Below are 14,078 nucleotides of genomic sequence, written 5' to 3'. Positions count from 1 at the left end.
TGGAGACACTCTGGCATCCGCCTCTTCCCTTCTGGCTGTGCTGCCTCTCTTTGCTCCCTCTGTTGCGAGGAGGGGTTGTGTCCCACCTCTCCCTCTCTATACCTATTCATAAGCCGACCCCCTTCTCGGGTGCTTCCCTTTTTTACTAAAAAAATTGAGCTTATAAATGAGTATATATGGTAGGTGTTCCTTAGTCAGTTACTTCATATTCACAAAGTTTAGTTAAAGATATTTGCTATAAATGATCTAAGACTAAGTTCTATATATATACTTTTATTTATGATTTTACTTAAGATTCTATTTTAACCTATTTTCTTTTGGAGTAACAAGAGTAACAGGAACACTAGAGTAATGTTTTTTGTATTACAGCAGTGCTAAGAGGCCCATGGTGAGACTCTGTGCTGTGAAACACCAAATTCACAGCCCAAAGGAGGAAGAGTCATGGTAACTTCAAGCCACCTTTGTGTTCACCCAATTCTGGGCCACTACACAGCCTTCCAACATAATACAGTTTTAAAGTTTTACCTAAGTTACAGCAGCTTGTCCCTAGCTGCCTATGACTCACAGAAATACTCAATCTCCACAGTTCTACATGACCATCCTACCCTCAGCCCCCACTCAAGGACAGCCTTGCAAACCCTAGCCTTAAAGCTGTTTTCTGAAGTCCCTGCATTGGGGAAATTCTGTCCTGGCTTTTAGAGCTTTACACCACTCTGGCCTGTTTATGCAATATAAAGAGACTGATGAGATCCTCATCCCCTCTTCTACCAGGATCAAGGATCCACTACATTAGATTCTGTACAAACACAGGGGTAAAAGTGTATTCCACTTAACAAAACTGAATGAGCTATGCCTACAATTTTTGCAGCATTTAGAAACTCCGTTCTTCAATATATTTATATATTTCAGAGTCTAAGCAAGGTAACTATTCCTGTGTTTTTAAATACAGCTCTAGAAATCAGGTTAAAATACACACAAAAAAACAAAAGGAAAACATCTACCTTTGTATCGTTCGTCTTCAAAAACCACTCTCTCAAAAACAACAGTAACTACTTGTCGTACTGTAGCTGCAGCAGTGTTATTTGTGATATTATCTTTCGTGAAGTGAAGTCGAAAGCAAAGAACAATTGCCTGCCAAACAATTTTCAGTTAATACAATGTATATTTTTTTTAGCTAAAACTAATAGTTAACCATAATATTTTTCCCTCTACTTTATCAAGATACCTAGAGATGACTTTTTTTATTCTTCTGTCTATCTGAAAAGCTGAACTAAAGTTTGATACAAAAAATTTCTAGATTGTGCTGTGAAAAAAATGTATTTTCATTGCTCCCATGATCTCATGGAAATTAGACAAAGTAATATCTACATTCTAAGTTAGAGATGTGCCAATGAAAACTAATAATTTTACAGGCAATTCAAATACAATAAGTGACCATGTAAAATATAATTTAACACTTCTCCATTAAAATAACTATGTTGAGAGGACATTAAGGTTATATAGTTAGTCACACAAAGGAAATGCCAAAGCTAAAGAGGTAAACACAACCTTAACTCTGCCCCTCTTGAATTAAGAGATGGTCTAATTACATGATCACACATTCCTCTAAGGCAAGTAATTAAAATACAAACCATAGGGAGAAGTGATGTTATAACCACACTATACAGTAAGAAGTTGGTTCCTCTTCAAGGTGATAACACCTCACACAGTAATCACAGTAATTCACAAGATGTTTCTCACAGAAATACACTGCGTTGCATTAATAGTACATATTTTAATCATTTCTTTTTACTATGTATTTTATATAGAAGTTCTCATTTGTATGACAAATTATTTTCTCCTGAAATAATTCATTTTATAATTAAATTTACTATTTTTTTTTTGCACTTATGTTGCACTTCAACATAGCAACATTGCAATGTGTTGTGAGTTGCACAGATATTTAAAAACCTTGTTTGGCTTTCTCTTTCTGTAATTGACTTACGGAGTCTGTTCACATGGCACACACAGATTAGTACATAGTACCATAAGATACTACACATATAAAAGTTTCCAGAAAATACTACTTGATACTAAATATAGACTTTTAAAATTATAGGCATTAGCATCAGTGTCATCTATAGCTAAGAATTTGACAGCTATATTCTGTCTGTACTGAGCATGCTCCAGCCAAAGGCTAAGCAAGCTCTTCCCTGCACTTGCTCTTCTTAACCACCAGGGGTTGCTGCCATGCCATATAACATGGGTAGGCAACCTATGGCACGCTTGCCGAAGGTGGCACACGAGCTGATTCACTGGCACTCCACACTGCCCCGGTCCTGGCGGCTCTGCATTTTAATTTAATTTTAAATTAAGCTTCTTAAACATTTTAAAAACCTTATTTACTTTACATACAATAGTAGTTTAGTTATATATTATAGACTTACAGAAAGAGACCTTCTAAAAATGTTTAAATGTATTACTGGCACGCGAAACCTTAAAATAGAGTGAATAAATGAAGACTTGGCACACCACTTCTCAAAGACTGCCGACCCCTACCATATAATGAAACAAAGGAGGGAGACTTCCGTTGCCTCTGCTTGCATGCTTCAGCTGCTGGCACCAAAAAGGAGGAGGAAGCCACTTGCTGAGAATGAAAAGAGGTGAGGAGTGGGGGATGCAGAGAGAAGCTGCTGAGAGAAGAGAGAAATGCAGAAGGAGGAGAAGAAACAGGATGTAGGCAGGATGAAGCGTGAGGGATCAAGACAGGCAGACTGCAGAGTGAGGAGGGGGCACAGAGAGGCTACTGGAATACAGAGGCAGAGGGAACAGATGGTTAGACAGGGAAAGAAACTCCTGTAACTACTAAACCATGCTCCCTCCCAGAACCTGGATTAGAATCCAGGGTTCCTGATTCTCAACATTCCTCTGCTACCTAGAAAACAGCATGAAATCCAACGGCAAAGTGCCTTCCCTACCACAACCATCCATCCCATTTAATGTCTCATCCACAAAAGACAGCCAGCTACTGATATCAGCTACTCCACTCCATTAGCTCTAGTGGTACAGGTCTGTGCATCTAAAGATTCCAATCCTGCCAGTGAACCATGTGAATGGTCAGTGTCTCCACATGATAGAAGTTCTGTTTTTTCAGTGTGTATGCGCGCGCACGCACACACACTTTTGTTTGATTTTTAAGACTAGGAAATGACACAGTAAGACTTAAGCTTGTAAAGTAAAGCACTAGAAAGTTCAGAAACGCCAGAATAACTGTTACCCAAACAACCTTAATTTGGTTCTCTTGTGCATATGCATTGTTGTGATAGTATATAGTTATTTAATGAGACTTTTTTCCACTGGATCCTGCCTCACTCAGTGCACAGAATGGAGGATGCTCAATATTCAACACGTAGCATGTTATATTTACTGCATGCCTTCCAAATTCTGCACTGAGTACAGAATTCCTAATTTCCTCACAGACTTTTCTGTGGTGCCCACCACAGTAATATCTCACTGCTTCACAAACTTCAATGAACTTCTCTTTACAACACCCCTAAGAGGTAGGGAAACAGTATTATCCCTATTCTATAGATGAGAAATAGGCAAAGAGATTAAAGCCAAAAAGGTCAAGAAAGTCCACTAATTTTCCGCTGCAGAGACCAGGACAGAATTCAGTTTCCTGGGTAGCATTCGACTGCCAATACTTCAAGACCATTCTTTCTTTTCCCACAATCTTCCAAATTCAGCAACAAATAAGGCACTGGTTATACAGAAACAGCTTCATGTACTACACAACCTTAATTCTCTGAGCACCATCCATCCTGTACACTGAATGAGGCTGGGGTCCTGTGAAAAGCATAGTACGTAATTATATTCAGTAACTCCTCACTTAACATTGTTCCAGTTAACATTGTTACATGGCTGATCAGAGAACATGCTTGTTCAAAGTTGTGCAATGCTCCCTTATACATTGTTTGGCAGCCACCTGCTTTGTCCACTACTTGCAGAAAGAGCAGCCTGTTGAAGCTAGCTGGTGGGGGCTTGGAAGCAGGGTGGACTGGCAGCCCCTTTATCAGCTCCCCTAAGTTCCATGTGCAGCAGCCACCCAGCAGGCTATCAGCTGTCCCTCCCCACATTGTCATGTGCTGCTCCCGCCTTGGAGCTGTTCCCAGGAGACTCCTGCTTGCTGTGCTGGCAGGGGGGAGCAGGGGAAGAGGGGTGCAAATGTCAGGGTGTACCTCTCCCCACCGCTCCTATACTTCATCTTCACAGGGCGGGGCGGGGCGGGACAAGACAGGGTTTAGGACGGAGGGAGCTTGCTGGCAGCAGCTGCTGTCTCAACTTGCTGATCTACTTAAAAAGGCAGTGTACTTAGAGTGGGGTCACTGTAGGTAAAGGGGCAATGTGCATCTCTCTCACACATGGTGTGTGATTGTCTCTCTCTCTCTCTCGCACACACACACACACACACACCCCTACCTCTCTCTGCCATGCCATCTCACCTCCCTCCATTCGTCCTGTCTTGTAAAGTGTGAGGCTACATTAACAACGTGTTAATCCTTGAGGACTCAAGGAGTACTAGTTCATCATTTAGCAGTAAGACATTCCCTGGGAAATATCCCATCGTCTGACTTCACCACCTCAACCAAGCTTCACAATCATCATTGCTGTGGGCAGTATTAAATTGTTTAAAACTTATCCTGTGTGTGTATGTATATAAAAATAAAGAAAAATATAGTCTTTTGTCTGGCAAAAAAAATTTCCCTGGAACCTACCCCTCCACCATTTACATTAATTCTTATGGGGAAATTGGATTAGTTTAACATTGTTTTGCTTAAAGTAGCATTTTTCAGGAACATAACTACAAGGTTAAGCAACGAGTAACTGTAATTAAACTATCATAATGCACAAGAGGGATAAATTAAAGTTGCATGGGCAACCTTAATTCTTGCACTTTCTAACTTTTGAGCACTTGACTTTGTGTCCTTAGTGTTCTTTTAACATAGCTTTTGTGTGTGCGTAATTTTAGAAAATACCATGTGCCTATGCAACTTAAGATTGCATTGTAATACACAGATTCAAGGAACAGAGTTAAGGTTATGCATTCAACATTAACTTTTGAATATTCAGCTTTACTATTTTAATGTAATGTTCACAGATTTTTGTGAGGAATTACCTGGGGTATTTTTTGCTTTGAAAAAAAAAAACAAAGATTTGACTATACAGTTTAAATAACAGAAATTTGAATACACAAATATCAAAAAGCTATCCCAACTATACCTGTGCAAGATACCAGTAATTAGAAAAAAGGGAATATTTGCACAAATCAAAGAAAAAAATACTGTAAATACACCAAATCAGCTAGCAGTCTCTGACTCTTCACTAGTCACGCCAATGTAAGTCTCATTCAACTCTGAGGCTAAAAATACATCAAATATTTCAGTGCTAACCACACTCAACAAAACCCATTCACCCTTCTAAGCCTGCATGAGTGATGCTCTTCAGTATTTATTCAAAAGTATGCACTTTAGAGGACTAAAGAGTCAAAAATATCTACTGTGCATGGTTGCTACATGATTTTCAAACACTCTTAACTAGGTCACACAAAAATTATTTTTCTTCAGAAAAAGCCCATGCCCTTATTCCGTGGGGACTACTGCACATCAAATTGCAATTTTCAGATTTCTGCCACTGGCATTCCCAGGCTTCAAAAATACAATGACGTTTGAAACTATGAAAGTCAGTCAGAGAAAGAAGCAAGAACAGAACACTGGCTCTCAGCCCCTGAGGCATCTCCCTAGGCCTGGGGAACCACTGGAAGCAATCAGCAGGTAGAAGATCTTTTACCAGATGCTAAGTCTTCCACAATGCCAGATACCAATTTTAAACAGGAATTCTATCTATTTGGGAACTCTGAGAATCATAGAATATCAGGGTTGGAAGGGACTTCAGGAGGTCATCTCACAACCACCAACTCAAAGCAGGACCAATCCCCAGACAGATTTTTACCTCAGTTGGCCTAAACGGCCTCTTCAAGGATTGAAATCACAATCCTGGGTTTAGCAAGCCAATGCTCGAACCACTGAGCTATCCCTCCCCTGCACAATTAACTTAGCTACATGCGTATATATATGCACCACTGAACTTCATGAAGAAAGATACACATGCTTGGGATGTGATTTTTCAAAGGCTTATAATTTGATCAAAGTAAAACCATTTTTCTCCTGGAATAGGCTATACTTAACTCCTCAGTGAGGACTATTTCAATGCTAAATTGCAACTTTCAAAACTCAATCAATTCAGTCAACTCTTTCTTGTTAAAAATATAATGGTTAAAGTATTTTCTGTTCTTATATTTGCAACCATCATAATATGAGTGCCTACCTCTTACTCATATATGCTTTCCTTTCACTTAAGGATGGCTGAACCTTTTCTGTTCATAGATATAGAAATATCACCTTCCAACAGAGATCAAGCATGAAAAATGTCAACCAGGAATGTTAGTCTGATAAATCTGAGAGGCTGAAAACAGTGGGTTGTAACAGAAAATACAGTGTAGTAACTGCTGCATACAGACATGACTAGTGCCTGCAGATAGTAAGGGGGCACAACTTAAACGTTTGCCTCCCCAACAGCATAAGTGACCGCCCCCTACGACAGACCTCCACCCTCAGCAGCCCTTCCCTCCAGCTCCCAGCTGTCTGCTGCTGCCTCTCCCATTGGCCACAGCTCCCATCTTGCCGGCTCCTGTGGTGACGAGCGGGGACAGCAAACCCTGGCAAAAATATGGGGGGAAACACATGAACCAACATGGCCCGTCCCACGCCTTGCCTCTCACTGCATATAACTTTTCTTGTTTAAAAAATTCACACAGCAGTTTAATTTCAGTTGGTAGAAAATACAGAATGTCCAACTATTATGTTCCTGATGCAGCATCTAACAATCTCTCCTCTTAAGGGATTTCCTTTTTCCCTACAAATGATGCTGCTTCTGCTCAAACACTATCTCTGACAAACAGATAATAATACAGGGATAAATAATAATAATAATAGGGATAAAACCCATTTTGTAAAAACAGGAGAACTTTTGAGATTGAATCTCAGCTTCCACAAGGAAAGACATGGATCTGAGAGTTAGAAATCAGAAAAGGAACTCCTAAGGGCTGCTATCTTTTGTGTCTCACACTCCTTCACCAGAGAATGGAAAAAACTACAAACGTAATAGCAGAGTAAGGAATAACTAAGTAACATTAGACATACTGATGTTAAGTGAGGCAAGAGCGGAATGCCTCACTAAGAGAGTTATTAGTAAATTCCCCCCAGAGGCTGGCTCAGAAACATTTGTCTCGTTAAGACTAGGAACATGATTCAATATAATGTATTCGTACAGGGATTGCTATGCTGTTGCATTCAATGTCAACCAAAAAAATAACATCCATATATCTAGTGAAGATGCTAAGGGCACATTTTAGCTTCAACAGTAGTGACTCTCTCGTAGTACGACTGCTTCTGAACTACACTGTATGTGACTGTTTCAGGGGAATATGGATTCATGCCAGATTTCCATTGTTCTTGCTGAAAACAACATATGACATTTTGTAGTATTAATAAAAAAAAGTAGAGATTATTTGTGAAACTCCAGAAGTCGCTTAAAGCCAACCAGCTTTGCTGTTCTTTAGGACATAGATTAGGGCGTGAAGTACCAAGAATAAAACTCTACCTGAAAGGTTTCTGTTCGAATAACTCTATTGTCGCTTTCAACAATGGCTTCTTTACCTCTCAACACAGATTATCATTTTTTAAAATACATGTCTGGAAAAAATGAAATTGTGAAAGTGCTGAAGAGGTATTTGAAGTAACTTTGGTGAAATCATTACTTAAAGAACGGAAAATAATATTTCATTTTCTCTCTCTATAAAAAGTATTTATAAACTATTTGAATAATCTTGATCAGCCTTGCTCTGTGCCAATACCTGTCACTTGGACTGCAGAAATGAAGGCATGAGAGAGTTTTATTTTTTAATAACCTCCTAAAACTGACCAAACACTGGATGATCTATGTTATCTGGGGCAGGCTAACTAAACCCTTCTGCATGTAAGTAGGAAACCTTTAAATAATCATCTAGGAAATTAACTTGTTAGAGGCAGCCAGAGTATAGTTTCAAGCTACAAGTCGTGAGATGTCTGATATCAATATCTAGGAGCTTACACACCTTTTCCCACAGGAAACCAATTGTTCCAATATAAAATTCTTATATGAATTGTTTAATCTCTTACAAGATGGAAAGTCTGTGTTGCTATAGATTTTCATACTACTAACTGGAAAGTAGGTTAAATACATTAACTCTAAAGTTAAAAAGCACTGTATGAGATATATCATCTTTTGAATTGCTTATAAGGAAAACCTTCAACAAGGGATTGTCAAAAAAAGTCAATAATAGCATAGACTTAAAACAGAAAACATTACTTCAAATCTTATCAATTAAAATAAATTGAAAGTAGCTTCAAATCTTACATTTTCCCAAGTCACCATGCCAATATTCAAACTGCTCCTAAGACTGGCCATCTAGGCGGCCAGGCAGGTGAAGATTACAGTTTCTTTCGTGACTTTGCCCCAGCCCCAGGGTTGCCCGGGGGGGGGCAAGAGGGGCAATTTGCCCCAGGCCCCGCAGGGGCCCCCCACGAGAGTTTTTCGGAGCCCCTGGCGCGGGGTCTTCACTCGCTCCAGGGGCCTCGGAAAACTCTTGCGAGGCCCGGGCCCCCAGAGCTTCTGCTGCTCCAGGTCTTCACCGGCAGGGGGTCCTTCCGTGGGTCTTCGGCAGTAATTCGGCGGCGCGGGGCTCCTGCTGTGGGTCTTCGGGGCATTTCGGCAGCAGGTCCCAGAATGGAAGTGCCCCCCGCTACCGAATTACTGCTGAAGTGGGGGCCCCCCGCTGCTGAAGACCCCAGGCCCCCGAATCCTCTGGGTGGCCCTGCCTAGCCCCCCAGATCCTGAATTACTCTCTGCTCTGTTCTTTATAACATTTATCCAATTTCCAGTTGCCTTAATGGGCTACTCTGCCACAGCTGCTGCAGTCACTAGAAGCCCCTGATAACACTACTTCGTTCCCTCCTGTGTACATGTGGACTGTAATCATCCAAACATAAAATAAACACTAAGGGAAAAGAGAGCACCTCCCCCAAAAAATTACCCATGCAGCCTTTAAGGCACTCAACCATGTGGTCACTCTGTCAACACACGTGATTTCAAATGCACAATGTACACTGAAAAAATAATGAAAGATGTTTCTCTAATCTTTCAGTTACAGTAATCTTAGATACTATCTGTAACAGAAAAAATAGATTACACAGAAACATGATTTTTAAATTGTTTGCAACTTGGATACTGGAGACTCCCAATTCTGCAAAACTGGGAAAAGACAAAGAATTAAGTCCTTTTGTTCAGATCTACAGCATTTGAAAAAGATTCTAATAATTTCTATTCCCCAGAAAAATGTGACATTGACTAGATTAACATATGCTCTGCCTTCAGAGCACAGTGAGTAGGAGACAAGTCAGAATGCTTTTTATAATTCTATTTAGATAGAAAGTGAAGAAAAAACCTGTAAGGGGAGTTTTGGTACACAGAATTCCTCAATCCAAATTTTGCCAAGACATAGATCAACAGACATATTATTGAAAAAAGTACCATGGAATTAAGATAAAAGTGAATTAAGACCCTCATTTTTGTCTCAGTTGAAAAGTGGCATCAACACAATGCATCTTTAAAATTATATTGTAATGTTATTTCAGTTCTAACTCAAAACAAAAGCATGCCACCAACACAAGCTCTATTTAGGAAATAGGTTTTTTGGGGGATGCCTCCTTTAAAATACTAGTCAGGATAAACCCTCAGTGTATTGGCTGTGATTTCAGAGCTCAAGATGTTTTGGGGTCCAGATATTTTTGCCATAAAAACATGCACACATGCACAAGAGTAGTGGATTTAAGGTACTAGATTATTACTCAACAGAATAGTCCTTTTTAAAAAAATCACTTCTGCAGTCTTAGAGAGAGGAATTTCTTGCTACAGGGGAACAGTAAAAACAGATGAATAAGGGAAGAAACTAAAATTAAACCAGTTATTAAAGTCCAGAGGAAGACAGACTAAAACAGCAGAACCCAGATTTTTTTTCCTTCCATCCAGTGCATTGAATCGATTGGGAAAATAACACCATACTCTTTCATTTTGTAGGTAAACATTTCTGGATGAAGTCACCTGTCATGATTAATGTGCTAAACAGCATTTTGTTAGGAATAAATATTCTAATAGTAAAATTTAGACTAAGAAACAATTCTTATTCTAAATACCAATATTTAAAAAAAATGTTTTTTTGCGTGTGCTTGCACATGTGGCAAGAAGCCAGAACTTGAACTGCTAGTAATTTTACATAGCCTACCTCTCCTCCAAGTCTACAATGGTATTTAAAATGTAACCATTGCCTTCGGCATCAACAATATTTGTCAATACTAGCTTTGTATAAATTAGTTTTGCAGGAGGAGACTTAAGCCTTTCCAGTGATTGCTACATAAGCTACCTTTGCTGTCTTACAGATATTTGTCACTGCAAGGTTACTCTTACTAAAAGACGGTAAACCAATGAAATGATAATGCCAAAAGGAATTTCACTCTCACATACTAACTTTTTGTTGCTGGAGTTGACACATCCAGACCCAACATGCAAAACATATTCACACTACAGTGGCAATTCCTGGCTCTTGCAGTCACCAGCTTGTTCCCACTGCTTTGAGGATTTGCATGTAGCTACCTAGAGTATGGATGTGCCATGGATTTAAAAAAGTCTTCTTCTGTGACATCAGGAATTAGATTCTCTCAACTGTCTGAAAGTCACTAAAAGTGAACTGGCAAAATTGTTCAAAGATTTTAAATAAAAAATAGGAAACTACAATCATTTCAATTTTAATAATTATTTAGTTGATACATATTTCACCTATGAATTTGTATTTAATATCTGTGGCCTTGCACTGTCAGCCTATACAATCGACTAAAATCTCTCAAATTAAGCCATGGAATCTTGCTGCTTTGCTGTATTAGGTCATGTTTTAGTATGTATTAATTAGCAATACATATTACCATATTTATTGGTGATCTGAAAATATGTTTAAAGAGTTACAGCTTTTAGGATCTGCATTAAATTGTTCAAATGACTAGAGTAATGGGGAGACAAGGTGGGTGAGGAAATATCTTTTACTAGATCAACTTCTTTTGCTCAGAGAAGCTTTCAAGCTTCACAGAGATGAGGAAGAGCTTTTAAAACAAACTTCACCAAACAAGGACACTCCACCAGAGAAGTAGATTGTATTATGGAACAAGTCACTCAACTAACCCAAGAGAATCTTTTTGAATGTGGGAAAAAACACTCCGTCCACACACACCTAGCTGTCACCTACCCCATCAGAATCCATACGGATTATCATTAAACAATTACAACCCATTCTTGATGGGGACCACATCCTGAAAGAAATCTTTCCTGAACCCCCTCTTCTGGTCTTGAAGCAACCCCTCAACCCCAACCTTGTTGCCAAAGTCCTCATTGGAAGCCAGATCTCCAATGACCAGGATCCGCTAACTCAAAGTGGTGCCAGACTCTGTCAGACCAACAGATGCAAAATGTGCAGACGTATCTCAACCTCTATGATCATAGAAGTGCAGAACTGGAAGGGTCCTCAATAGGTCATCTAGTCCAATGCCCAGCACTCAAGCCAGGATTAAGTAATAACTGAACCATTCCTGACAGGTGTTTATCTAATCTGTTCTAAATTAATCTACAATGAGGGAGATTCCACAACCTCCCTAAGCAATTTGTTTCGGTGCTTAACTATCCTGACAATAAAGAAGCTTTTCCTAATATCCAACCTAAACCTCCCTTGAAGCAATGGTCTTAAATTGCAACTTCTCCTATCCTCAGAAGGAGAAGAATTTTTCACCCTCCTCCTCGTAACAACCTTTTACGTATTTGAATACTGTTTTGTCCCTCCACTCAGTCTTTTCTTCTCCAGACTAAATACACTCATTTTTTTTTTCAATCTTCTCTTATAGGTCATATTTACTAGACTTCAGTCATTTCTGTTGTTCTCTTCTGGGCTTTCTCCAATTTCCCCACATCTTTCCTGAAATGTGGCACCCAGAGCTGGACACAATACTCACACTGAGGCCTTATCAGTGAGGAGAAGAGTGGAAGAATTACTTCTCGTATCTTGCTTACAACACACCTGCTAATACACCCTAGAATGATGTTTGCTTTTTTTGCAACAGTATTACACTGTTGTCTCATATTTAGCCTGTGATTAGAGATGTAAATAATGTGTAAAAACAGTAATCATGTTACTGATTAAAATTCTATCAGTTACAGGATTAAATGTTTACCCAGGGAACTAGGGATGCATGGATCCCCGCTGCTGCTCCCGCGTCAGCATCCCAGCACTCCCGGAGTCCTGGCTGCCAGCCACAGGGCCAGCAGCTCGAAGGGACCCCAGCCATGAGGTTTGCAGCAGGGTGGGCATTGTGGACCCCAGCCGCACCGGATACTGAGCAGCAGCAGTGCAGCTGCTGCGATGGACCCCTGCCACAGGAGGGATCTCAGTTGCAGGGCTGCCTGCCCACCTGGAGGGACCCCGAGCGGCAGCAGGGACCTTGGGCGCAAGGCTGGCAGGTGCGACGGAGCCCGGGTGTGGAGCCGGCAGCCCAGAGGGAGACTGGGTTGGGGATCCTCTTCCCTGGCAGCAGCAGCTCCAGGCCAGGGGAGAGGCATCTCTCCCCGACGCAGCCCTGAGTGCCTGTGCAGCGCTTAATAGGCTGCTGCGCAGCCTCACAGCTTAAAGGGAACTCAGGATCCCAGGAGCAGCAGGTGGGACTCTGGGCAGAGTTTAATCATTTAGCTTGATGCTTATTGGTTTCTGTTATCAGTTAACTGGTTAAACTCTTACATCCCTGTTTAGTCCCTTTCTGCAGTATTCCTTCCTAGGAAGCAATTTCCCATTTTGTATGTGTGCAACTGATCCTTCCTAGGTGGAATACTTTGACATAAATAGGATGAAATTCAGTAAAGACAAATGCAGGCCAATTCTTCAGTTTGTTCAGATCATTTTGAATTTGAATCCTATCCTCCAAAGCACTTGCAACTCCTCTTAGCTTGGTATCATCCACAAACTTTATAAGTGTACTCTCTATGCCATTATTTAAATCATTTATGAAGATATTGAAGAAAACCAGACCCAGGACTGATCCCTGAGAGACCCCACTCAATATGTCCTTCCATCTTGACTGTGAACCACTTTTGATTACTTTCTGGGAGTGGTTTTCCAGTTAGTTGTGCACCCAGCTTACAATAGCTCCATCTAGGATGTATTTCCCTAGTTTATGAGAGAGTCAAAAGCCTTACGAAAGTCAAGATATACCACATATACCACTTCCCCCATACTCACAAGGCTTGTTACCCTGTCAAAGAAATCTATTATGTTGGTTTGACATTATGTTCTGGACAAATCCATGTTGACTATTACTTATCACCTTATTATCTGCAAGTTGTTTGCAAACGGACTGTTTGTTTATTTGTTCCATTATCTCTCTGGGTTCTGAAGTTAAGTTGACTGATCTGTAGTTCCCCAGGTTGTCCTTATTTCCCTTTTTATAGACTGGCACTATATTTGCCCTCTTCCGGTCCTCTGGAATCTCTGTCTGCTATGAGTTTTCAAAGATAATCGCTAATGGCTCAGATATCGCCTCAGTCAGCTCCCTGAGTGTTTTACATATTTCATCAAGCAATGACAACTTGAAGTAATTTTTAATTTGATCTTTCACAATTTTAGCTTTAGATACTACCTCATTTTCACAGGTGTTCCACTCTTAGATGTGCTATCTCTACTAACCTTTTTGGTGAAAACTAAACAAAAAAGTCATTGAGCACTTCTGTCATTTCCACATTTTCTGTTATTGTCTTTCCCCTTCTCATTGAGTAATGGCCTATCCTGTCCTTGGGTCTTCTGCTTGCTTCTAATGTATTTGTAGAATGTGTTCTTGTTACCCTTCGTGTCTCTAGCT

At 40.2% G+C, this 14,078-nt stretch overlaps 1 protein-coding gene across 8 annotated transcripts in view; it reads right to left on the bottom strand.

Moving 5' to 3' along the window:
* Positions 1-14,078, bottom strand: part of MON2 (MON2 homolog, regulator of endosome-to-Golgi trafficking) — a 195,161-nt gene that overhangs the window by 142,767 nt on the left and 38,316 nt on the right. For all 8 annotated transcript variants that reach the window (XM_050923165.1, XM_050923129.1, XM_050923137.1 and 5 more), the window contains exon 5: positions 1,002-1,131. In XM_050923165.1, coding sequence (XP_050779122.1) covers positions 1,002-1,131 — 130 coding nt within the window. The remainder of the gene's footprint in view (positions 1-1,001; positions 1,132-14,078) is intronic.

Source organism: Gopherus flavomarginatus, chromosome 1 (genome assembly GCF_025201925.1).
Source record: "Gopherus flavomarginatus isolate rGopFla2 chromosome 1, rGopFla2.mat.asm, whole genome shotgun sequence".
Lineage (NCBI taxonomy): Eukaryota > Metazoa > Chordata > Testudines > Testudinidae > Gopherus > Gopherus flavomarginatus.
This window is presented reverse-complemented; position numbering and strand designations above follow the sequence as displayed.